At 38.4% G+C, this 25,860-nt stretch overlaps 1 protein-coding gene across 1 annotated transcript; it reads right to left on the bottom strand.

The window, feature by feature from the left end:
• Positions 1-16,411: 16,411 nt before the first annotated feature.
• On the bottom strand, positions 16,412-22,784 carry LOC107785020 (cytoplasmic 60S subunit biogenesis factor REI1 homolog 2). The gene is made up of 5 exons (XM_016606239.2): positions 22,528-22,784; positions 17,469-18,062; positions 17,217-17,386; positions 16,830-17,048; positions 16,412-16,750 (listed from the first exon to the last, which is right to left on the bottom strand). The coding sequence occupies exons 1-5, from the start codon at positions 22,630-22,632 to the stop codon at positions 16,591-16,593; spliced, it is 1,248 nt and encodes a 415-aa protein (XP_016461725.1). The 5' UTR covers positions 22,633-22,784; the 3' UTR covers positions 16,412-16,590.
• Positions 22,785-25,860: the final 3,076 nt, after the last annotated feature.

Here is a 25,860-nt window from a genome sequence, read left to right as displayed (position 1 = left end):
ATAAGCAAGAATTATCAGGTAGGTTAGCCTAATGGGCCATAGAACTAAGTGAATATGATATCACATATCAACCTAGAACTGCAATAAAATCATAATTTTTAGCAGATTTCATGGCAGACTTTAGCTCGGGAATGGTAACAGAAGCAGAAAAAGAACTGCATGTATTTACCGGGTCTAATCCAGGTACTTGGACCCTGTTTACCGATGGCTCTTCAAATGTAAAAGGAGCGGGTTTAGGCATTAATCCCACCCGCGGGAGAGACTATATGGCAAGCCATAAAATGCCATCCTATTACTAATAATGAAGCAGAGTATGAAGATGTGATTGCAGGTTTAGAACTGGCACGGGAGCTCGGAATAGAGAAGATCATAATCAAAAGCGACTCGCAGCTCGTAGTTAATCAAATGCAGGGGACTTATATAGCTAGAGAGGCGATATGCAACAATATTTAGAAAAGGCGCGAAATTTGATTAGACAATTCCAAACTTGGAAAATTGTGCAAATACAGAGAGACGAGAATGTCGAAGCAGACGCATTGGCTAATCTTACATCCGCTGCAGAAGTGATAAATGAAGAGAATGCTTCTGTAATACATTTGTTTCATTCGACACTCGACCAAGATAAAAATGAGGTAAATTTCAATAATTTAACATGGGATTGGAGAAACGAGATCATTAATTTTTTGCAGTACAGAATACTACCTGAAGATAAGAAAAAGGATCAGGCACTTCGCCGAAAGGCTGGTCATTATTATTTGGATCGAGGCAATTTATATCGAAAAATGTTCGGTGGTCCTTTAGCAAGGTGTTTCGGACCTTCTCAAACGGAGTATGTGATGAGAGAAGTACATGAAGGACATTCTGAAAATTACACCGATGGAAAATCCCTGGTAAAAACTCTAATTAGAGCAGGGTATTACTGGCCAAAAATTGAAGAAGAGGTAGAAAATTGTGTAGCCAAATATGATAAGTGCCAAAGATATGGTAACAACATGTATCACCCAGCAGAATTATTACATGCGGTTATTGCACCGTGGCCTTTTATGAAGTGGGGGATGGATATCGTGGGTCCACTACCGCAATCCAAAGGAAAGGTACGATTTTTATTAGTACTCACTGGTTATTTTACTAAGTGGGTAGAAGTATGTGCCTTCAAACGGGTACGAGAAAAAGAGGTCAGAGACTTCATTTGGCGAAACATCATATGTCGGTTTGGGGTTCTAAAAGAAATCGTGTGTGATAATGGCATGCAGTTCGTAGGTGCGCAAATCATAGAATTCTTTCAGAGTTGGAAAATTAAAAGGATTACCTCAACACCTTATCATCTTGTGGCCAATGGACTAGCCGAATCAACAAATAAAGTTATTATTAATAACTTGAAGAAAAGACTAGAGGAGTCAAAAGGTAGGTGGCCAGAAGTGCTACCTGGAGTCTTGTGGGCATACCGAATAGCAGCAAAAACAAGTACAGGAGAGACACTATTTTCACTTGTGTTCGGTGTTGAAGCCTTAATTCCAGTTGAAATAGGAGAGCCAAGTACGAGATACACCCAAGCAATCGAAGAGTTGAATGAGGAGGAGATGCGAGTAAATCTCGATTTGCTTGAAGAAAGGAGAGAAATAGCTTTAATAAGGATGGCTACGTAGAAACAAATTATTGAGCGATATTACAATCGGAAAGCTCATCTTAGGTACTTCAATAGTGGGGACTACGTACTCAAGAAAGTTTTTCAATCCACAAGAGTAGCTAATGCAGGAAAGTTGAGTCCAAATTGGGAAGGACCTTACAAGGTTCGAGGTATCGCTGGAAAAGGTGCATATGAATTGGAAACCATGGATGGAAAGGTTCTACACTCGAGTTGGAATGTTGTTCATCTGATGAAGTACTATGTCTAAGGAAAGGAAATACCCACGGTCAGGTATCTCTTAATTACAATTTTTATTTTGTACAGTTAAAACTATACTAACAATTTTAGATGATAGGCAAAAAGCTAGCCCGCACCAAATGATGATATTAGACCTGAAAGACACGCGGAAGTAATATAATTCCCGATCTAGGGTTACAACCTTTCTTATGGAAATATAAAGGGTTAAGCAGTCATCATCCAAATTATATATGCCTCTGAGTCCTGTACGTTTTTCCTTTTCAGGAAAAGGACCACATGGAAGGAATAATCAAGTGCTCGAGATTTCATACTTCAAAGCTCAAACACTTGGGGGACTATATATATGAGGAAGGCAAAGAAGACTGGAACAATCAGAATTCAAGTCAAGCCTAAAAGTCTACCCATCAAATCGGAAGTTCAGAGTAAAGTCACGAGCCAAAAATTCAAACCTGATTAAAAACCCTATGAAGAATACACTCGTGGATGCAAATTCCAAAAAATTTATGAATGTATAGGTTAAAGGCAATATTTAGTCATGGATTTCCAAGCTACCCTCGAATTGTTTATAAATCTGTTGTAAAGACAACAATTACGAAAAAGTCGTAGATGATACTTAAATACATGTAAAATATTATTGAAAGTTCAAATGAGACAAAACATTCCTCGAAGTTGTTCAAAGAAACATGTGTGTTCCTATTTCTTCTTTCGTATGTTTACACCATTATGAAGTTGAGACGTCTTTTTCATTAAGTATCGTATATAAAAGGGCCCTATTTTATAACTCGTGCTTGTTCAAAAAGTCACGAAATTAACAAAACATTTTTAAATTCAAAAGCTAAAATAGCAAAGGGTAAAACAAAAAACCCAAACATTAAAGTTAAGTGGAAAATAAACCCCCAAACTTATAAAGAAAAAGGCAAGGGCAAACCATTAAGAGAGTAAAACAGAAACTCGAAATAAAGATATCATAAAGGTTGGACAAAAAACTTTATAATATCATAATAACTTGGTTAAAACTAAGTATGAACTTAGTTTCAACCTAATTGTCTTTACAAAAAATCCCGAAACAGACTAGGGGCAAGATCTTCCAAAACATCACCCCAAATGGGACCAGGGGTAAACCTCCAAATGTTCCACCAATAAAAAAAACATCACTTCAAATTTTCTTAAACTTTCACTAAGGGGAAGAATCTGAACTAGTAGGGTGAAGAACGGCATCATCAGAAATAGGAAGAGTAACTTGAGCGGAAGGATATTGAATAGCAGCCTCACCAGGAGTAATTTCATCACCCTCGGGAATGTCAGTCACAGGTGAAGAAAAGCTTTAACTTTGTTGGGTTTTCTCAATGGTCTCCTTGATCTTTCCAATCTCAGCAGTTAAGTCAAAGAATTCCCGACTTGCTTCCATTAAAGTATCATGGCGTGTGTTCAGGAAAGCCCAACTTACTTCAACGGCAGCCTTATGCTCAAGAGCTTCGTAATCTCTTTCCCAGTGCTTAATCTCATTCTTAAGTTCTTCCTTCTCGGTTAAGGCATCATCATAAGAATCCTGTAAGGGAGCAAGTGAGTTCTCTAAAAATCAAACTCTGTCAGAAGATACTCGGAGATCTTCTTGAGCATTGGTGAGCATTTGAACAAGTTCACCAGAATAAACTTCTTTCTGATTCAATAGGTCCTTTAGACCTCTGATATCTTCATTGGCTTTAGAAAGCTGTTCAGAAGACATAAGAAGGTTCTTGTCTTTGCCGTCCTGATTAGAAGAGGCTCTCTCAATCGCTAGTTCTACTGCAAAAACCTTTACTTGCTGCTCCAAGGTACACTTGTTTTCCTCTAAAATCTCCATTTCAAGTTGAAGACTCTCGAACTGCTCTTTCCAATTATCTGCCTCAGTATGATAGTCATGCATTAGCTGCTCCGTATGGACGATCCCTTTCATCATGTCCGTACTGATGAGATTGATCTACATAGTGAGAAAAAGAAATATGATACTAATAAAAGAAAAATCACATAAGATAAAAAGGCAAGGTTTATACCTTTAAGGATGTATGCACAATATCATTCATCTAAGTTAGAGAGCTATGACTTTCCAGTTTAGACTTCTCAACTGGACCTATCAGTGGTTTCAACCACATATCAGCCTGCCTGATTTCTTCAAAAGGTTACCATATGTGGGAATCTCATTGGTAACTTGTTTCATTGCCTACTTCCACTAGAAGAACCAATTTTAGCACGAGAAGTTGTAGTAGTAGGAACGGTCGAAGAAGTCAAAATAGCCACGGGCTGAGAAGTAGTGGCAACAGGAGGAACAGGCAACTGAGGTTCCATTGGAGCAGACACAGGAAAAGAGGCAAGAGGCGCCTCCTCAGAAATTAAGCCAAAGTTTTCATCATCAAATCCACGAGAAAAGAGGTGTTCAGTAGAGTCACGGGGTGCTGCAGGCATCTCTTCATCAGAACTCACTAAAGTAGCACTTTTAGGATAAAACACAGAAACAAGACGAGGATGAGGAGTAGCATCATCATCAGAAATGACCCGTCTTCTGGCTCGTCGCTTACGAACTAATGATCCTTCATCCCTTTCCTCTTCATCTTTGGAATCCTGTGGCCTATCAACTTTTCTTTTTGATGAGGAACTCAAAGTTATTTCCTGAGCTTTTGCCAGAGAGAGCCTTGAGGCAGTAATTATTCAACAATCACACCCCGAATGGGAAACCCTAATAAAAAAAGGGTTAACAAGTTCTAAGATAAGAATGAAAATAAAGAAAAAGTGAAAGAGAAAGTTACCGTGAGTCTTAACTTTCCATCCAAATCTATTTGAAAGGTACTTCCAAGACCTTACTTCCATAGGAGCAATTGTTAACAATTTTTCTACCCAACCACGGAAACCAGGAATCTCTTCAATAGTTCCCATGGTTTCTAAAAGAGAAAAGTAAAACGGTTACGAGAATTACAAGATCTTCACCAAAAACAGAAGAAATAAAGATTGAAAGAAAAACTTACGTGCAAAGTTCCACTTCTCAGGGAAGGCATGTTCTCTTCACCTGCTAACCCACTTGTGAGGGTGGCAACGAATCGGGCGTACCAGCCACGATCTTTATCATCCTCAGGGCTAACCAAAACTCTCTTACTTCTCACCACGAGAGTAAAAATCCCATGACGGAATAACTTAGGAGAGTAGAGATGGATTAGATGGTAAAAGCTGAAGGGTAACTGAGCCAGATTTGCCAAATACCTAAGGCATGCCACAGCCCTCCATACAATAGGGTCAATCTGTCCTAACACACATTAAAAAACGGCAAAATTCAATGATGACTGGGTCAATAGGAGGCCTAAAACCTAATGTAAAGGGATATGTATACACAAAAGAAAAACCAACTTTAAAGGAAGTGGTCCTTTGGTTTTCATTGGGGACCAAAATTGGGAAATCAAATTTCCAATGACAGTCTCTATGTACAACAGAAATCAAACCCTCAGTAATTTGGGAGGGGTAAACATCAGCACGATCATGAGAAGTCATAGAAGTGACTTGATTCCTACTTGATTCTCTATGAGAATAGAAGGAAAGTTCAGCAGGGATGATCTTATCAATCGAAGGTTCACAAATTGGTTCACTAGAATCTCTATTTCTAGCAGAAGATCTATGCGAAAAAGAAGCCCTAATTATAGAAGACGATGGAGGAGTAAAACTAGGTTGAGAAGAAGAACCCCGTACAGAAACTAGCCCTAAACGACGCAACCTACCACCTCTCCTACTTCTAGTAGGAGCAGAAGAAGGGTAAAGTTCATCTACAATGAGGACTTTTCGAGGATCAGGATTTGAAGAAGACATAGTTGTATAAAGAAGTGGAACGTATTGATGAACAAGAACAAGATGTGAATAAAGGACACCGAAGAATTTTTTTTCGTGAAAGTAAAGGCAAAGGATGTATTTATATGCAGAAGCAACCGTCATACAAAAAAGGTAATGATGGAGACGTCACTATGAAAACTATCACTTCCTGACTGATGCAGCCATAAAAAAGCCCTAGAATCCACTAAAGAGTTGCAGAGTCAATCGATGACTGCCATGTGTCACAGACATTAAATGGAAGTGACATACGATGCGCCAGTTCAGAAGAAGATAATTTGGTACGTGGGAAACGGCAGCAAAAATTCACGCCATAAATGAGATCCACTTCCCAAATATTCAATTGCTGAATAATTGGCAAGTGGGGGACTATCTGTATTGGGAAAAATAAATATTACACGTACAATTAATTATGTGGCTGACATGGCAAGACATGTGGATCGCTGGAAAAGCAACAGCTAGAGAAGAGTATTAAAGAAGACATGAGTCTTAATAGGCACGAGCAAAACGTTCAAGAAATGAAAAAGAACGGTTGCTCGAGTCTCTTTAGCGATTTGAAGAAGCACTAATGGAATGAACCAAAATGATAAAGAAGGGTAGGTTCATTGATCTTCAATTAATGGGAATAAATTATAACAAGCGTTACAGAATCTTCACGAAACAATTACGATTACCAATTATAACGTTTCATTAATGTCATTAATGCTCATAACGAGTTGTACTTAGAGATAGCTATATAAAGAAGAGAAATGTCATTTATATGGACACGTTCTGATTATTACTGGAATAGAATTATTTACTTTTGCTTTGTACTGATTGCTTTGATATTCCATACTCTAATTTTCCGTTCTCATTGCAATAATATTCCTTTTCTTGATTATCAGTAACTCGAGTACATCTAAAAATAGGCTTTGACTGAAATTCCTATTTTCTGGTTAAACGACCATGAATTCGAGAAACTTACCGGACCCAACCCCGAATGCACACTTCTCCGGGTTGAGCTTCATGTTGTATTTCATCAGTATGCTGAAAGTTTTCTGCAAATGCTTCAAATGGTCCTCTACTCGCAGGGACTTAACTAGCATGTCATCAATATAAACTTCCATAGATTTCCCTATTTGTTCTTCGAACATTCGGTTTACTAGGTGTTGATAGGTTACACCAGCATTTTTTAGTCCAAACGGCATTACATTATAACAGTAGGTACCATACTTAGTGATGAACAAAGTTTTTTCCTGGTTTTTCGGGTTCATTTGTATTTAGTTGTACCTAGAATAGGCATTGAGATAACTGAGAATCTCGTGTCTGTTCATGGCATTGATCACGCGATCGATATTAGGCAAAGGAAAAGAATTCTTGGGGCATGCTTTATTTAGGTCTTTATAGTCTACACACATCCTAAGTTTGTTTCCCTTTTTAGGGACTACTACCACATTTGCTAACCATTCGGGATATTTTACTTCCTGGATGGATCCTATTTTGAGAAGTTTGGTTACCTCATCTTTGATGAAAGCATGTTTTACCTCGGGCTGAGGCCTCATTTTTGTTTCATCGGGCAGAACTTTGGGTACAAGCTTAGTTTATGAGTAGTGATCTCTGGTGGAATTCCTGTCATATTGAGATGGGACCAGGCAAAACAATCCATATTAGCTTTAAGAAATTGAATAAGTTTTTTCCTAAGCTCGGGAGTTAGCCCCGAGCCCAGGTATACCTTTCGATCGGGCAGACGCTCGATCAGTATGATTTGTTCCAGCTCTTCAATCGTTGATTTTGTGGCGTCAGAATCATCGGGGATCGAGGTATCATATAGTCATCATCCTCGTAAGTCCCCTGCACCTCCAGTTGGGTTAAGACTGGTATCTATGGTTGCTATTTAACCTCATGTTTTCCCTTCGAACTTGACCTTTTGTTAATGAGAGTGCCGATATTGTTATCACTTCATCGATGGAAAATATTTCCTTGGCGGCGGGTTGCTCCCCGTAAACTGTATTGACTGCCTCTGGCATTGGGAATTTTAGAACTTGGTGAAGGGTCGAAGTCACTGCCCTCATGTTATGGATCCACAGTCTCCCGAATAGGGCATTATACCTCATATCACCCTCGATAACATGGAACTTCATTTCTTGGAGGGTCCCAGATATGTTTACTGACAAAGTTATTTTGCCTTTGGTGGTTTCACATACCATATTGAAGCCGTTTAGAACCCGGGTTGCGGGTACAACCTGATCCTATAGGCCGAGCTGTTCTACGACCCTTTGATCGAATTATGTTGGCCGAGCTACATGGATTAATCAAAACACATTTAACTTGATTCTTATTCATAAGTATAGATATTACCAGTGCGTCGTTGTGGGGTTGTTCGATCCCTTCTGCATCCTCATCATTGAAAAACAAGGTTCCTTCCAGTATGTAGTCTCGAGTTCATTTCTCCCTTGTGATCGCACCTTGGTGCGTTTTAATACTGGTCCTTGAAGTGTATCGATCCCTTCAATGATCATATGAATTACGTGTAGTGGTTCTTCCTGCTCGTTCTGTCTACTGGAATCTCTGTTTTTGAAGTGATTCTTGGCCTGAACGCTTAAGAATTCCCGAAGATGCCCCTCATTGAACAATTGAGCTACTTTCTCCCGTAGCTGCTTGTAATCTTCTGTTTTATGACCATGGATGCCATGATACTTGCATATTTGGTTGGGATTTCTCTGGGTCAGATTGATCTACACAGGTCTAGGTCATCTAGTATCCTTGATACGTCCAATGGCTGATACGATGGTTGATGCATCTACGTTGAAGTTATATTCCGACAACGTGGCGCTTCTTTGGGCCCTGCATCCCTGTCGAAACCACCCTTGCTCATGAGTCCCCATAAACTTTTACCTCAATCATTTCTCCTCTCATTCCGTGTAAAGTTCCGTCCAGACCCGTTGCCTCTACGGTCTCCGTTGTACTGTTGATATCGATCTCTGTTCGACCTTGGTTCTCGGTTGATATCCCTCTTGATTCTATCCACGGGCCTATTAGGATAAATGGACTTGGAAGAAGTCCCTAGTTGATTATCCTCGACCCAGATCTTCTATTGATATCGATTATATACATTGGCCCAAGTGACAACTGGATACTCGATCAAATTTTGCTTCAACTGTTGCGAAGCTATGGAACTCCGAATGTTGAGACCTTGAGTGAAAGCTTGAACGTCTCAATTATCGGTGATCGGTGGCAAATCCATTCTCTCCATTTGGAACCGAGATACGAATTCCCTGAGTATCTCGTTATCTTTTTGTCTTACCTTGAAAAGGTCCAACTTTCTCATTGCAACCTTAATGGCTCCAGCGTGCGCTTTTATAAAGGAATCTGCAAGCATAGCAAACGAATCAATAGAATTAGGTGGTAAGTTGTGATACCATATCATGACACCCTTAGATAGAATCTCCCTAAATTTCTTTAGCAATACGGATTCAATTTCGTCATCTTCCAAGTCATTTACTTTGATAGCGCACGTGTACGAGGTGACATGTTCATTTGGATCAGCCGTCCCATTATACTTTGGAATCTCGATCATACAGAATTTCTTAGGGATTGGATTCGGAGCCGCACTGGGGTGGAGGGGGGAAGTTTTTTGTAAAAACTTTTTAGAATCTAGTCTTTTCAATATTGGAGGAGCCCCCAGGATTTGGTCGACCCTGGAGTTATAGGTTTTTACCTTCTTATCATTTTCCTCGATCTTCTTTTTCCTGTCTCGATTCGCTTCATCAACTCTTCGAGATTTTTATTATATCGGGATTGGTCTCCGATTCCTTCTCATTCAATTTTCTCAAAGCCGATTTGACCCTTTGCACAATTTCTTGGGACGGCTCGAGTTTGACCCTGCTCGGTGTGTGTTTCTAATTTTAGAGCTGGACTATTGCTGCCTGTTGGGCCTGCAGTGCTTCGAAGATTACCCGCAGGCTAATCCCCCCATCTACACTGCCATGCACACTTGGAGTAGCTGATCAGGTATCCCCAGGAATGCTGCTTTCGGGATCAACGACCACGTTTCTATTGATGGCTATATGTGAACTGACGTCGATTGGGTCTACAGTCGGAACTCAATCGAGGCCAGCAAGGGGTGCAACGTTTCCTGGTGCAATGTTCTCATTCTTGCCGTGGTGGCTGAGATCATTGTCAATGTGTTGAGATATTGACTGAGAGTTTGACATTTTTTAATCCTGTAATCAAAGACACTTCAAAGAATAAGCGTAAAATAGTTTGCGTTACGAAAATTTATACTAGGCAATTACTATTATCCTTAGCTCCACTGTGGGTGCCAAACTATTTGCCCTAAAATGAAAAACAATTGAATTTATACTGTGATTTAAGGACACGTGATTCACTTGGCACAAATTAAGAGAAAACTTAAATTTACAATAGAATTAACTGCGAATATAAATGGAGCAAACCAAATGAAATGTATAGCTTTAATCCTTGAGCTAGACTGCCCTCGAATTAAGTAAATATTTTGCCGGAAAGTATGAACACAGTAACAAGAATACTGAAAGCTTAAGAGAAAGTGAATGTATAGCTTTTGAAACGTGAATCTCATGATTACAAAATGATTAGAATCCTATTTATATAGTAGAGGAATTCTACTTATGTTACAATTCCAAATACATAAGGAAATCTTATGATTGGCTAAATGGCTGGTCTTGACTTGATACGTGCCGAGATTTCCGCCATGATCCCTGCTCGGTCGTATATTTCGGCTTTCTGTTATTCGACTTAGCAGGCTTCCTTCGACCTCGCTCGATCTCTACCCCGCTTTAGTCTCGATCCTGGTAAGTCTCGATCTTGATAGGTTATTGATTCATGAGCTTAGCAATCCATATCTGTGCCATGGTCCGATACAACGTGAGACCGAGCCTTGGTCTGCCACTCTGGTTTCGATTAGTCATACGAAATTAGGGAAGCGCAATTTTGACCGTATACAACATGTTCGGGCTAATTACTTGCATGTATTTTAACTATTCTATTCAATACATATTACATCTCTATTCTCCTCTGCCCTACAAGATTAGGCGGAAGAAATCACGTAGTATTTTTGTGCTGAGCTATGAACCCTAGTTTGAAATTGAGATGAACCCTAATATATATATATATATATATATATATATATATATATATATATATATATATATATATATATATTTTTATATTGGGGAGACTCTGTGGGGGATTGTACAATCTTTTCTTGAATTTTTAGCTAGTATTATTGCTCGATGCTGTTTAAGGTATAATATTCTAACCCTTCAATAGTTCTCCATATTGTGAAAAGTAACACATTTCCTTATTAACTTTTGAGTGACATTTCTGTCTTACCTTATGTTAGCAAACAGTGAATAATTTTAAATTTGGTTTTCTTAGTTATGTCTCAAACCTAGGTGACCAAATCAAACCTATTTGTAGTCTCACTATGGAGAATATGATTTTTATGGCTGACTTTATATGGTGATTCCAGAAGTCGCCAAAAAAAGAGACATTTTGTGAAAACTCCCTTTTGATAACTTTACATCGCTTCACTAAGTCGCCACGAAAAAAAAAAAAAAGAAATTTCGTGGCGATAATGCATGTGCGAATTTTATATGGTCAATCTTAATCGCCACGAGAAGCCTCTCTTTGGTGGTAACTCTTTAATGTTGGTACAAATAAGTTTTAGTTACTAGATTTTTCTTAGCGACCTTCGAGTCGCTACGGACAATCTTTTGTGGTTACTTTTGTAGTTTTTGTGAAGACTACTAATGGTTTCTATTCAAGTCAGCTCTGAATTTTCTTCTCTTTCTTGTGGGGGAGCTCAACTTGTGCAAGGACATATTTATTTCTCAAATTTAACAGCATTAAAAATATTGTAGGGTGAAGCCCATACCTTCTGCAGGGATATATACATGACCAGTACTGCAGAAAAATCATTGTTTAACTACCCTTCATCCACATGATCTTTCTGCATGCGAGAGTTTGAGATCTGATAACCTTAAATAGCATTAAGTAGTAAGTAGTATTTTAGCCGTTGGGGATATTATAGTTACATAAATGTCAAGAAGACTAGATTCTTTTGAGCTGCAACACAGCTGTTCACCATTCCATCAGTCACACCTTGTTTCCTTCTCTATTTTTACAAAATAAATAATTATAAGTATATCAGAACTGAATATATATATATATATATATATATATATATATATATATATATATATCAAATTTTAATATCGCAATACATAAAATAGGGATTGAAAATAAAGATTTTGAACCCCTCACTCTATAAAAATGTATTATACACCTATGTGTACGTATGCGGCAATTGCAAGGTGCCATCAAATATCAATCATATATATATAATTCCATGCAAACAATCAGAAAAAATGGTATAAACAAGAATTAGCTGTCATCAACATTGATCAACTTGTATTTCAGCAGATTAGTCAAAAGAGAGGGTAACAAAAGCCATCCGTAAAACGGTATAATTGAATTTGTAACGTAGTTTATAGACACATAAATTAACCTGATCCAAGAATATAAAATAACTAAGAATAGAAATAAATTAATTAAACAAACTTAAAGAAAATACAAGCCTGACTGTGGGATCAATTTCTCATGTGCCATGTGTGTGTGAGTTGTACTGTATTCTATGCTCTACATTTGATGCCTAGAACTTGTCCCGTGTGTATACAAAGTGAAATAGTAGCTTTATTCAGTCTTAGAAGTGATATAGGCATTTCATGTTTAAGCCAGATATATAAAGTAGACCCACCTAAATGTAATACATCGTAGTCAACCCCGTTGAGCCTACAAGCTTGTTTATTTGGCAACCACATTGCGAACCTTACCCAATTGTTTGAATGACCCATCTGTTTGAACCCCTTTACTTCCCATGAGCACTTAAATGGTATTGAAATATGCAAAAGTTAAAGTGTGGGGTGGTGGTTTGGTTTTTGAGTGGAACCGACGAATTAGAGGAAAGGTGCAATTTTTGGAAAAGTAAAAGAATAAGCACCACTTGAAAAGAAAAAAAAAGAGAATGAGTAAATGCAGTAGTTGATAAGTGGTGACTTGATATAATTGCACTTAATGGAGTGGGATGTTATAAATAAAAATGCGGTGGAATGTCTAGCTGACATATGTGATTGTATTAAAAGTGCTTAGGGAGGTTAGTCACTATATCCAAATATATCCTACTCGTCCCTTAGCCTACATTACAACCAAGTGAAATCCTAATTGATTTTAGACTGAATGGGCTCGATTAGTAGAGTAGTACACTACGGGAAAGCCTATGGTGCATCTTTGTGGCATGTGAATGTTCTTTTTGAGAGTGAGAGAATTTTGTCTATTTGAGTTCCTAATTGTTCTTAATATTATTATTTGTGGAACTACTCTTTTATGTGATGTGAGGGCATGTGATTCACGAAAGAAAGGTAAGTCTTGACTTCTGTATAGAGTAATTTGAGTAAGTACGAATATTGCGCAGCACGTAAGAGTCGACTTTTGAGGCAAAGATTGTTCACTACTAGGCGCAACCTTGGTGAGTTGTTCTTGGTGTGATACGTTAGGGGGAAAACTTAGTGAAGGAACCTTTATAGAGTGTGGTGGATTGCTCGAGGACTAGCAATGATTTAAGTGTGGGGTGTTGATAATAGGCTATATAGACGATATTTACACTCTAAATGTTCCATGCTTTATTGTTGTTTTAAAGGCTAAATGATAACAAAATACTTCAATTGGTGTTCTTTTGCTTCGCAGGGACTAATTCGAGTTAGGAAGAGATTATGGAGTGTTTTTGAGTCAAGAAGGTGGATAAAAGGCCAATCAAGAAGAACCCGAACGAAAATAAACAAGGAAGAGGCAAAGGAGGACTGGGTTGGATGCCACCGCGACCGTCAACCACGGCTGGACTGCGGTAGGCAAAGAAAGCAAAGCAGAATGTTTGTGTTTCACCGTGGTCGCGCCGCGTTCTGCTGCGGCCGCGGTCGACTGTGTAACTGCCCAGAAATTGTGGGACTAAAGTGTAAATCGGGGGAAACTTATCTTGACCCCTTATAAACTCAACAAACTCGCCCAAGCAAAGGTTAAGCTTGTTTTTAGAGTGATTTGGAGGCAAGAACAAGTGTGAGAAGAGCAATCAACCATTAGAGTTTTTCAATCTTCTCTTTATTATTTCAATTGCACATTGTGAATACTTTTGTAGTTTTATCTTGTTTTGTTATGAGTAGCTAATTACTTAGTCTAGGGTTTTGATGGAACCCGTTGAGGATGAACTTCTTGTTATATTATTATAGTTTGCCCAACTTAATCTCTATTTGTTCAACTATGTTCTTGTTGTAGTTAATTAATAGGATCCTCAATTAGCTGTGCCTATTTAGTATGTATTACTCGGGAGAGAGTGCATATTTAGGTAATTGTTGAACATCACCACTCCCAAAGTATATGAGGGATCAATAACCGAGGGTTAAGCTTTGGGTGTGATCTAAAGTGAGCTGAAATCAAGGCCAGCTAGTGTAACTCGGGAGAGTGCATTTAGTAAATTGTCGTAATTACTCGGGAGAGATTTACGGTAATAAAAGTGCTCATGATCGATAGAGATGATTAGGCAAATTTGTAAGAAACATAACAGGAAAGGATTTCATCAATAGGGGAAATCACAACCTTATATCCTTCTCTTAATTGTTTACAACTTAATCATAGTTAGTCTTTAGTTACTTAATTGCAGTCAGTTATAGTTAGTAGAAATATCCTCAATTGTTATTTAAAATATTTGGGAAGTTGATTCCGTAGAATTTAGTGAGTCTAACAAGCGTAATTGATAGGTTAATTCCTTGTGGGTTCGACTCGACCTAAATACTCAGATTATATTTGCAACGTCCGCGTTTCCTTTTTATAAGGCATAGTTGGGCGTGATCAGTGAGGAAAAAGATTGATTCCCTAAGAAGAAATTTTATTTGGCAAGGAAATAGTGAGAAAAAGACTATTCCCTTAGTCAAATGGGAAACTCTTCTGTGTTCTAAGCAGGTAGGTGGTTTAGGTATCAGAAACCTAAAGGCACAGAACAATAGTCTCCTTGCAAAATGGTTATGGAGGTATAATCTGGAGGAAACATCTTTATGGAGAAGGGTGATAAAAGAGTAGTATGGCCATGGAGGTCCTTGGTGCACCAAACCAGTACCATCCCCACTTAGAGTTGGTGTATGGAAAACAATTAGGGGACAATGAAGTTTCATTGTTGATCATTCTAGTTTCAAGGTTGGAAATGGAAGAAGAGTTCTCTTCTGGTGTGACACATGATTTGGGCACACTCCTCTGAAAGATTAGTTTCCAGAATTATATAACATTGCTGCGAACCCAAGAATCTCAGTAGCAGAAGAAAAATCCACACATGGGTGGAACATTGTTTTTAGAAGGAACTTCAATGACTGGGAGTTACAAAGTGTGACAGATTTCTGGGAGACTTTAGAAGCTTTCCAAGGTCTCACAGAAGAGGAAGATGCTTTAATGTGGAAGGGTCACAAATCAGAATCCTTTTCAGTTAAATCTGCTTATCATTTCATCAACAATAATCCTAACCCTGCTCAAGAATGGCCATGGAAACAAATATGGAGGGTCGGGCGCCCACAAAAGTCTTATGCTTCACATGGTTAGCAGCAAGGGAAGATGTTCTAACTTAGGACAATCTTATTAGGACCGGAATTCAGCTACATGCTAGGTGTAGCCTATGTGGCAAAGATGGGGAGTCAGTTTCCCATCTCTTTTTACACTGCCTAGTCACTACTCAACTTTGGCATTTCTATCTCAATTTGGTTGGAATATCCTGGACAATACCCAATAACACTGCATCACTTCTCAGTAGCTGGAACTATGGAGGGGCAAATATTAAACAGAAGAAATGGTAGAAAGTAGATATGGAAGGAAAGGAATGTTAGAGTTTTTGAAGATAGGCCTAGCTCTTACCAGAAAATTAAGCTTAATTGTTTTTTGTTATTTCATTTTTGGTGCAAAGAAAGCTATACGGAGGATGTACATTCTTTTCTAGATTTGCTAGAAGAAATGTAATCGATTAGAATAGGCAAGGCAGTCGCAGATCTTTTGACGTTTGATTGTGGCTTATGGCTTACACAATCTCCTGCAAATATTTTTAATCTTTTATATAATTTGTTACCATTCTCAAAAAACAAAAAAAAACATATTCCATTCATCTCCCCATACTCCTTAACGGTAGAAATAAGTCCTAATAAATACGAGCGACGCCTATCCAAAATCCTATGATCAACCAAATTCTGTATTTGGTAATTGAAAACAACCGGGTAAAGTAATGGTAGTTAATATCTAACCAGAAGTTACTATCAACAAATGGCCAAAAATGTGGAACATAAAAGAACGACACCAAACCACAGGAAATGAGATATAGTGCTAATGTTATAAAAAGGGTCATGAGATAAAAAGATGCAGTGGCATTAGAACCATCATCAATTCTTGCGGTGTCACTACATTGGTCATCGAATTCATAAAAAGAGTGAAAAATGCCAACAAAAATTACTTTGAAATAGCAAATATAGCTCAAGTCTAATTTCCCAACACAAAAGATGGGGAAAAAATATTCCAACACAAAACATTTAACATTTCTAACACCAGGAGGGATCAAGAAAGGAAAATCCGAGAGCCAAGATCTAATTCAAACAATTAACATAAGAGCATTATAGAATCAATACACCACCATGAATGGCTATGTAAGCTATCACAACGCAAACCAGAAATATAAATATGACTGGGGAAATACACAAGTTGGAACAATAGAAATCCAATCAATCTCCAAGATTATTGCAAGGCTAACATTAGTTTGGAAATGACTAATATGGTATATTCTTGGGGAGGTTACGAATGACATTGCTTTTCATGCCAATCTTGTTGCGCATAACCTCCACACCAGACTTATTCATGGCCTTCAACACCTTCATCTTAACAATGTGCTCCCTGGACTGCACTGTTGCAAGACCCATGCTTCGGTACCTGGAAGGAAAGGTTTTTTGCTCAAATGACAGTTTGAAGATGACTATAATGGACACTTTTGAAGAAGTCAAATACATACCTTGCGGCTAATGCAGCACTGACAGCCACATCATTGATCCGCGTAGGCCTCAGTTTCTGTCGGTAGTAACGCAAAAACTCTCTTGATCCAAGAGTCTTAACAGATCTTCCATCATCATTTCGTGTTGTTATTATGAGCTCAGATCCACCACTTCCAAGTTCCACACTGTTGCCCGTGTCATCCGATAAAATGAGCTGCTTCCCACTTTCATCCACATAGCTACAAGGGAAGAGAATCTCAGAACCAATAACAAAAGCTATAGAGCTTACTAGTTACTATACACATCCTACCTAAAGTACTTCAGAAAAAAAAATCTACAAAAGGTACAGTGCTTACCCCACACATCCTACCCAAATTACTTAGAAAGCAATCTTATAGAAATCATACCTGCTGCTATAGTCATAAAACTCTTCTAATTCAGCTTCTTCTTCTTCATCCCCATCACCATAATGCACTCTGCAATGACTTTTAGCTTCCATATGCTTCCGAACTGCTTCTAAACTGCTGAAAGGGTGACATCTGTCATTGCAATACAAGCACATGAAATCCCTTTTAACCTGAGCATGGAAAAAAAAAGATTGTGAACACCACAAATAGTTGACAAAGCCTGGAAAAAAGATGAGAGGAAACATATTCTACCTTGAGACCAAGATAAGTCAAGAACCCTTTGGGATCCTTCAGATACTCGACATCAGGTATGAAGAATCCATGCATCTTGTGCATGTGAACCATGCAGCTCTCTATGGTCTTGTGATCTTTATCACACATGAAGCAACATGATGGGTCTAAGTCTCCAATGTCTTCATCAACATCACTATCTTCATCCATATTGCCATTAGATGTATGCTCATTCATCTTTAATTCTGTTAGAGAATCAGTGGCTTCACTAATCATCTCTTCTTCTGGATCAACCTCCTCCCACTCACTTTCATCACTGTCATCACTTTCCTCAACATATTCTTTTGCCTTCCGTGAAGTTCCATTCTGAGGGTGGCGTAGAAGTGGCTTGATAGTCACACTATTCTCATCATGATGACCTGGTTCTTGAGAAGCGCGCGCTAGGTGACTTTTAGATTTCAGGTGCTGAGCATGAGCCTGGGAACTTCTATACCCTTTGCCACAAAGACCACAGCTATAGATCAAAGGAGTTTCACTTAACTTTTTCTTCTCTTCTGCAAGTGCAGATTGTCTGGCTAGAAAAATATGCTCTCTCACTCCATGAACTCCTGCTATCTGAAAAAACATGCACGACAGCAAAAACATCAATTCTGCATACTTACCCATGAAGCAGACCCTAACAAACTATATGGAAGAGATTCAGAGACAGACATAGGTGTCATTTATTTGCACTTAATGGAGGTCTAAATCTTAATCATTCAAATCTCAGACATTAAGTGTGTTTGTTTTTAAAGTCTAAATCTTAATTATTCAGATATTAATCGTTAAGTGTGTTTGTTTTTTTTACTTCACAACCACTTAATGGGTCTGAATAGGTCTGTATGATTAAGATCCATAACGGAGACTTAATTTCATTAAGATGTTGTCATCCATATTCATTATTAACTGCTGCCACCGCCTACCATTATCAACTACCATCATGCCACCCACCACCACCATACTCAACTACCACCACTACCACCATCATTCTCAATCATAGCCTCCACTATTGTCGACTACCACCACCCACCACTCCCACCACCATCATTCTCAACGACATCCAACACTCATCCACCTCAACTACCACAACTAACCACCCCATCACCATCAACAACCATAGCTGGAACTACCCACCACAATCTTCCTCAATCACTACCACCACCACCACCCACCATTATTAACTATCACCACTCACACCACCACCCTCTATCATAATAAATACCACTACCAATCACCACTAGCTACTACCCTAAACTACCACAATCAGCCAAATCTATCACCAACCACCGCTTTTAGTCGGCATTCACAAGCACTACCATTAGTCATCACCACCGGCAATTATCATATATATATATATATATATCATATTTTAAAAAATTATATATATTTATTGATGGAATATTAGATTAATTGGTATTTTATTTAAATTTATGTTTATTAATTTTCAAATAAAGGTAAATTTTATACATTCAGATGTTAAAAATCAAACAATCTTAATCATTTAGTATTCAGATCTTAATACATATCTTCACATTCAGATGTGAATTCAGATTCAGATGTCTTAATCTTAATACACATCTTGATATTTAGACGTGTATTCAAATTCAGACGTCTTAATCTTTAAAAAAAACAAATGAGGCCATAGACATATATAGTCATCAATCCTATGAATGATACATGAACTGAAGTCCATAATTTGGTAGTGTTCAGCTGAAAAATCTCAATTGGACACAAGTTCCTTTACCAGACTCAAACCTCTTTCTGGCCCATGAAAATAATATGTAAAGAGGCTAGTAATATATGGAATTTTGGTTACTATAACAAAGATATAAAAGGAAAAAATATCATAAGAAGCACTGTATTAGTAGGTATATTTTCTACTATAATCCACTTTTTTTTATGACTGAGAAATCCATCTAACCGCAGCCTCCGAAACTCGGGGATGATCCCCCCCCCACCCCTACCTCTACTCTTCTCCACTTAAATACTAGAATTAGATCGCTTGGCGCAGGGCTTGACTTGGGACCTAAGACACAAATCTCTCAACCTTTGCCAATTGAGCTAATCCCTTGGGGCAATCCATTTTTCTTTTTATCAGGAGAAATCCACTTTTTGCTTTCTTTTTGATAAGTTCGATCGATATGCTTTTCTGCAACAGCACATTGTATAACTGTATTCCTGAGCTTTTGGTTTCTTCAGTTATTGTACAGTAGTGTGGGAAGACGCACAAAATATATGGAATGTACCCTGATGTTGGGCATATTTCTATATGTTTTGATATTACTTTACCCATGTTTTAACCGCTTTTTGTTGCTAGTTGGTGTTAAAAATGCCCAACATGGTTTAATTATTGGTTTTATGACTAATGGAGTTGCGTGTGATGATTTAGGGTGTTTGAAGTGCAAAAATATGAAGAAAAAATGCTCCAATTAAAGGAGAAGAGGTTGGATGCGTCGCATCCAACCTTGGAAAGAAGGTTACTTGGTGCACCCTTTAGCAGTGAAGTCGGCCCATGGCATCCCCATAGCATCCGCACCTGGGCAAAGGTGAGATGGAGGAACAAAGGGTGGATGCTTCCCTAGCATGCGAAGCTGAGAAGCGGAGTATCCACCTCAGCATCAATCCCTGAAGCTAAGTCGAACTAGGAATAGGAGAACTTGGGCCCATGACTTTTGTACGCAATATATAAGCCAAAAACACCTCTTTTAGGTCATCTAACATATTAGGAAAGGAGAAAAAGCCACGACAAAGCTTGGGAACCACGGAATTCGTCTTGAGTTCTTACTTTTTCCTTCTTTTATTGATTTTTTTGTGTTCTTTGGGAATTACTTGAAATTGTTACCATGAGCATGCGTGGCTAAGAACCCTATTGTTCTAGGGTCATGGGTGAAACATGAATGTTGATGTTTGAAGTTTAATTTGACGAAGTTGATTTTATCATATTGGATTGTTTATCTAATTTTGTTTTTAATTATTTTGCTGAGTAGCTAACAGTGAAATACTATCTACGAATCTAGAGTTGAACTCGAACATGAGAATTCTAAATTGCATATAGAATTAAATAGAGCAAGTTCTTGAACCCGGGCATCGGGGAACGAATTCGCAATTAGGATAGACATATACCTAATTGTCTTGCTTGGTTGAAATACAGGAAGTATAAATGCATTTTTGTTAATCTTAATTCCATAGACATATAGGTACTAAGTTAGTTTGAATAGGTGAGTAAAAATTCGACAAATTTTTATGAGCAATATCAACCCTGTCAATCAACAATCCAGATAAATCAATTAGTCATTTTAAGCCAAGAACGCAACACGATTGTTAGTTAACCCGTGACCCTGGAATATTCTCTCCTACTAATTGTTATTTGAAATTGCTATTTGTTCGGTTGATTTCTAATTAATTCATTGCTTGATAGTTTTAGGTAGTAAATTAGTCACTTCTATATATTGTGAAAAATCTCTTGAATCGATAAGTTAATTGAGTTTGATCAGTCAATAGTTAATCACAAGTCTTCGTGGGAACGATACTCTACTCACTATTTTATTACTTGACGATCGCGTACACTTGCATGAGTGTTTTTGGTCGCAACATACCCCTCCGATAAGATATTGATTAACCAATGAACAAGAGAATAAAAGAACCACTCAATTCTTGGACTTGAGGATTTCTTGGATGTTAAAAAAAACAAGGGAAAGTGGATTTCTACCCTTATCCACTTAAATACCAAGATTTTTTGTTCCTAACCAACATATCATGCTCTGCACACTTACCATTTACCGCTTACCACTAAACCAAAGCTCTCGAGCAAACTCTTTCGATTCAACTGATATTGTTCTTCCCAGCAGTCTAGAGATGCACTCTAGTCTCCCGGTTACCATTCCTATTAGATTCTGAAATTCAACAAACATATCTCCCCTTAGTATCAGCATGTATATTCCTTTCCTTCATCCATTTCCTTCTACATCCTCTATCAGCCGTCACTTCCAATTTTCTGGCCTCCCAGTTAGCATTCTTGTTAATTGGCATGCTATAGCTCTTGTCAACTACCCTGAAAATGAAAAATGGAACTCTATCCTAAACTCTCTCAATTCTTAGTTCATGGTGACAACTTCACCCCTTCATCCCTTGGTTGTCTGGCCCCCTAAAGAAAGGCTCCAAGGCAATGGGCAGCTTTCCCAACTGAGGTAGAAACTAGTTGATTTTTTCCAACTATCTGCACTACAACTTGGAACAAAGTCCTATTTCGGAGGGAGGTAACAAGTATTCCCTACGTTCAAATTAATGTGACACTCTTTCCTTTTTAGTCTATCCCAAATAAATGACACTTTTCTATATTAAAATAATTTAACTTTAAATTTCTTATGTACTCTTAATGAGATGATTTACAGCCACAGAAATATCTATCTGCATGTTTAGACCACAAGTTTCAAAGTCCATCTTTCTTTTTTAGACTATATGCCCAGTCAAACATCCTTTGATTAGTGTAGTGGCCAAGGGATTCAAAAACTGCTTTAGGTAACAAGTTCAAACCCTAAGTATGACAATCTAGTATTTTTTTGAATCCCCTCCCATAAATTCCTGACTGTCCCACTACCTTCATCCTTTGGTTGCTGCCACCAAACCCCCCTCCCCCCCCAAAGGAAGGGGCAAGGAAACGGAGTAGCTTTTTCCAGCTGAGGCAAAAAAGCTAGCTAATTTTTCCCAACTATCCATACCTTGGTGGACGAAGTCCTATTTCAGAGGGAGATCGCAAGAATCACAAGAACTAGTCGAGCAGCATACAAATTGGCCAGATATAACAGTTGTAAAAAGGGAGATAGCAAGAAGTATACGAATAAGTTGAGGTGCATACAAGTTGGCCAAAGGAGCACTAAGCGGCCCCTCCTAAAGAAGGGCGTAGGTTAAATCTGCCTAACCTTACTTATAAAACGAAGTACTCACCCAATCTAATACACGATAAAGGGCAATTAATACATAGAAATCAAATTCACAAGCGATTTTACATTTTAAAAAAATCAAAAGGTGTTTTCAGCAATACCTTGCGTTTAAGATTGTAGCGGTGCCATTCGGATTTGTAATGAAGTTTTTGCTCAGTATCGTCAAGAAATTCCTTGTCACAAGCGTTGCAACTTAAGCCTGGCATTTTCAAAATCTGATTGGAATGGCGTTTGTAGGCTTCTCTTTTTCTTTATATAGTTGCACAGAGCGTAAGGGTTTGCGTCAACAAAATGCTTGCGGGAGCTGAGGTCGCTAGAAGGTCTCGGTCCACTGAAATTTAGGCCGAGATGTATTATGGAATAAAAACTAGGGTCGGTTTGTTTGAAAATAAATTATGTGGGGATTATAATTACAATAATTAAATGCAAAAAGTCATTCTTGTTAGTTAGATATAATAAATCAAAGAGTGCGAGGGCCTTTCTATAAAAAAAATTATTTTAATTTATGTATTATTAATATTTGTATTCTCATTCTATATTCTATCTACATAAAATAATATATAGATTCACGAATAACTTGTCCAGGTATTATTTATGCGAAGAACAAAAGAACAACCAAATAATGTATAAATTAACTATGATTTTTTATGTGGTGATTAAATCTCTTAATCCACCAACCAAAAGGATAGTCACCATGCTAAAAAAAGGGGATAGTCACCACAAATGGAGAATATAGTTATTATCCAAAAAATCTTAAAATCAAACGCAGCTTCTTTTGGGCACTATAAATATGGGCAGCTTTCCAGCCATGCCCCCATGACCACTTGGACACGTTCTATGATGTCTTGCCAAGCCTTCAAATATCTAGCACCATGGACGGTCCTGCGGTCTTGGTCGTGCCAAGTGACAAGCGCGCATGTGCATATGTCGCATCATCGATAGCCCATGCCAGCACTCAATTGTAGGCATGCCAATAGCGTCGGGTGTGCAGACTCTGATACTAAAGACAAGGTTGCTGCCAACGGACCTACTTCTACCTTGTAGGAATCAAAGTCATTTTCATTATAAATATAGAGTAATTTTACTTTCTTTATTTCCATTATGTCTCTCTAACTTAGTTAGGTCAAGTCATGTAACTTTGGTTTATTTCTTTTAAGCATTATTAAGGGGGATCAAGCAATCAAATTTTCAAGCAAGCAAACAATTCTCTTTACTAGTGTCTCTTCCCCTCGACATTGTGTTGCCTTTCTGTAATAGCTTCATTAATGCAATCAACATTTCTTTCATTCTCAATCCTCTTTTTTGTTATCTCAATTGCTCTTGACATTGGTTTTTCCGTACGACACTGACAGTCTCGTCTAGCGTACGGAGGGGACCCTAGTTAGTGGATAGTAACTGTACGGACACTGGTTGCTTAGCCTTACATCGCCCTTCTAAGGAATCTTAGGAAGGTGCCGCTTAACAAGGGAACACATTACCATTACCACTATTTCTGACCATGGTGAATCATGGGGACAACATTGTGGCCCTTAAAGTGATGATTAACGTATTACAACCCATAGTGAACACAGTGCCTGATCTAAGAACCAGCCTAGTGCAAAGGTTGGACAACCTAGACCGTAGGATGCAGCAAGGTGACATCGCGAACATCAGTCGTGACTCTGATGGAGACTGGCAAACGACAACAACAGAGGCAGCCAAAATTTTTGGTAAATTCGAGGGCCTCCAACAAGAGAGGGTTGTAGCCTATAGAGCACAAGAGGCAGACATAGTGACTTCCATACAACAAACCATAGACAACTTGATGGGCCAGCTCAATGTTGTCAATGATGCCTTACAAGGCTTGCTTTGAGGCGGCAAAAACCACATTAGGGTGTGCTGTGAACCTCGCCCTGTGCCATAAAAGCTGAAGATTTCTGAGCCAAAACCCCACAATGGGGCTCGGAATGCCAAGGAAGTAGAGAACTTCATCTTCGACATCGAATAGTACTTTTATGTTGTGGAAGAGTTAAAAGAAGAAAAAAAGTAGCAACTGCTTCCATGTATCTTCAGAGTGATGCTAACTTTGGTGGCAGGTGAAATACGAATCCATCGGGGCCGATGAAGATACTCTTGAGACTTGGGCAAACATGAAGGCATCCATACTCCTACAGTTCTTCCCTGAAAATTTTGAATACAATACATGGAGAAAGCTACGGGAGCTCTGCCAGACCAAATCAGTGTGGGATTAAGTACGAGAATTCTGCGCTCATGCTAAACATACGGGATATGGGGGACAAAGACAAACTCTTCAAATTCCTGGAAGGTTTGAAACCTTATTGTCACAACCTAAAATCCCAACCTGTCATGACGGCGCCTAACACATTACTAGGCAAGCCGACAATCACATAACAACTACACATTTGAAGTAAAATTAACATGATTCAATAAGCTCAACAGCGGAAAAATCTCATAAATGTCTGATAAAAACAACTGTAACTCTACTACAAAACATCACAAAACCCGGTGTCATCGAGTACATGAGCACTACAACATCTCAACATAAAACAAACTCTAGTACAACTGTTTGAATAATAGAACAATACAGAAAAATATAAAAAGAAGGAGAGTCAAGGTTTGCAGATGTCATGGAAGCTACCTTGAAGTCTCCAAGAAAGTACCGGCGAGAAACTAGCAATCACCATGTCTATATGTACCTGGATATGCACACAAAGTGTAGAGTGTAGTATGAGTACAACCGACCCAATATACTCAATAAGTAACATGACTAACCTTGGGCTGAAAGCAGTGACGAGCTCAAAAGGTTACAGTCAGAACCAATATAATGACAGTATAGGTGAGATGACGCCAATATCAATAAATAACTCAGAGAAATTCCATAATCAGCTCGTTCAGGCTACATAAATTTAGACATGCTTTCAAGTGAAACAATTAAAGCCTAACACTGATAAAATATGCCAAGTACAGTTAGCACGAGGAATGTTGCATTTTTGTGCCTACATGTCAATATGCATATCAAATGTGATGTATCATAGTGGATTTCCAGGTACTCACACTCTCAGAGTACTAAATCTATCTATCTCAAATTCCCATTCATCACACACAATCACTCAGCACTGTACGGGTGCCTGGCATCAATGCCCCTCACCAAAGCACATGTATATAAATCACTGTGCCTGCACTCACTGCTGGTATGTCCGACTCCGGAGGGGCGGAACATGCCCAAGTGCTAATATAAAGCCTATAAGGCCTGTTGTGGTGTGCAACTCGATCCACAATAATAAATAAGCCAATAAGGCATGCTACGACGCGCATCCCCATTCACAATAACACTCTCAACTCGGCTCTCAGGCCCAACTCAGTCATCAATCTCTTAAGTCCCAAGGGCTCACAATCTCATACTACTCAGCCCAAACAATAATAATATGATATAA

The sequence above is a fragment of the Nicotiana tabacum genome, chromosome 20 (assembly GCF_000715075.1).
Source record: "Nicotiana tabacum cultivar K326 chromosome 20, ASM71507v2, whole genome shotgun sequence".
In the NCBI taxonomy this organism is placed as follows: Eukaryota; Viridiplantae; Streptophyta; class Magnoliopsida; order Solanales; family Solanaceae; genus Nicotiana; species Nicotiana tabacum.
Note: the sequence above shows the minus strand (reverse complement) of the source record. Positions and strands in the feature narration are given on the sequence as shown.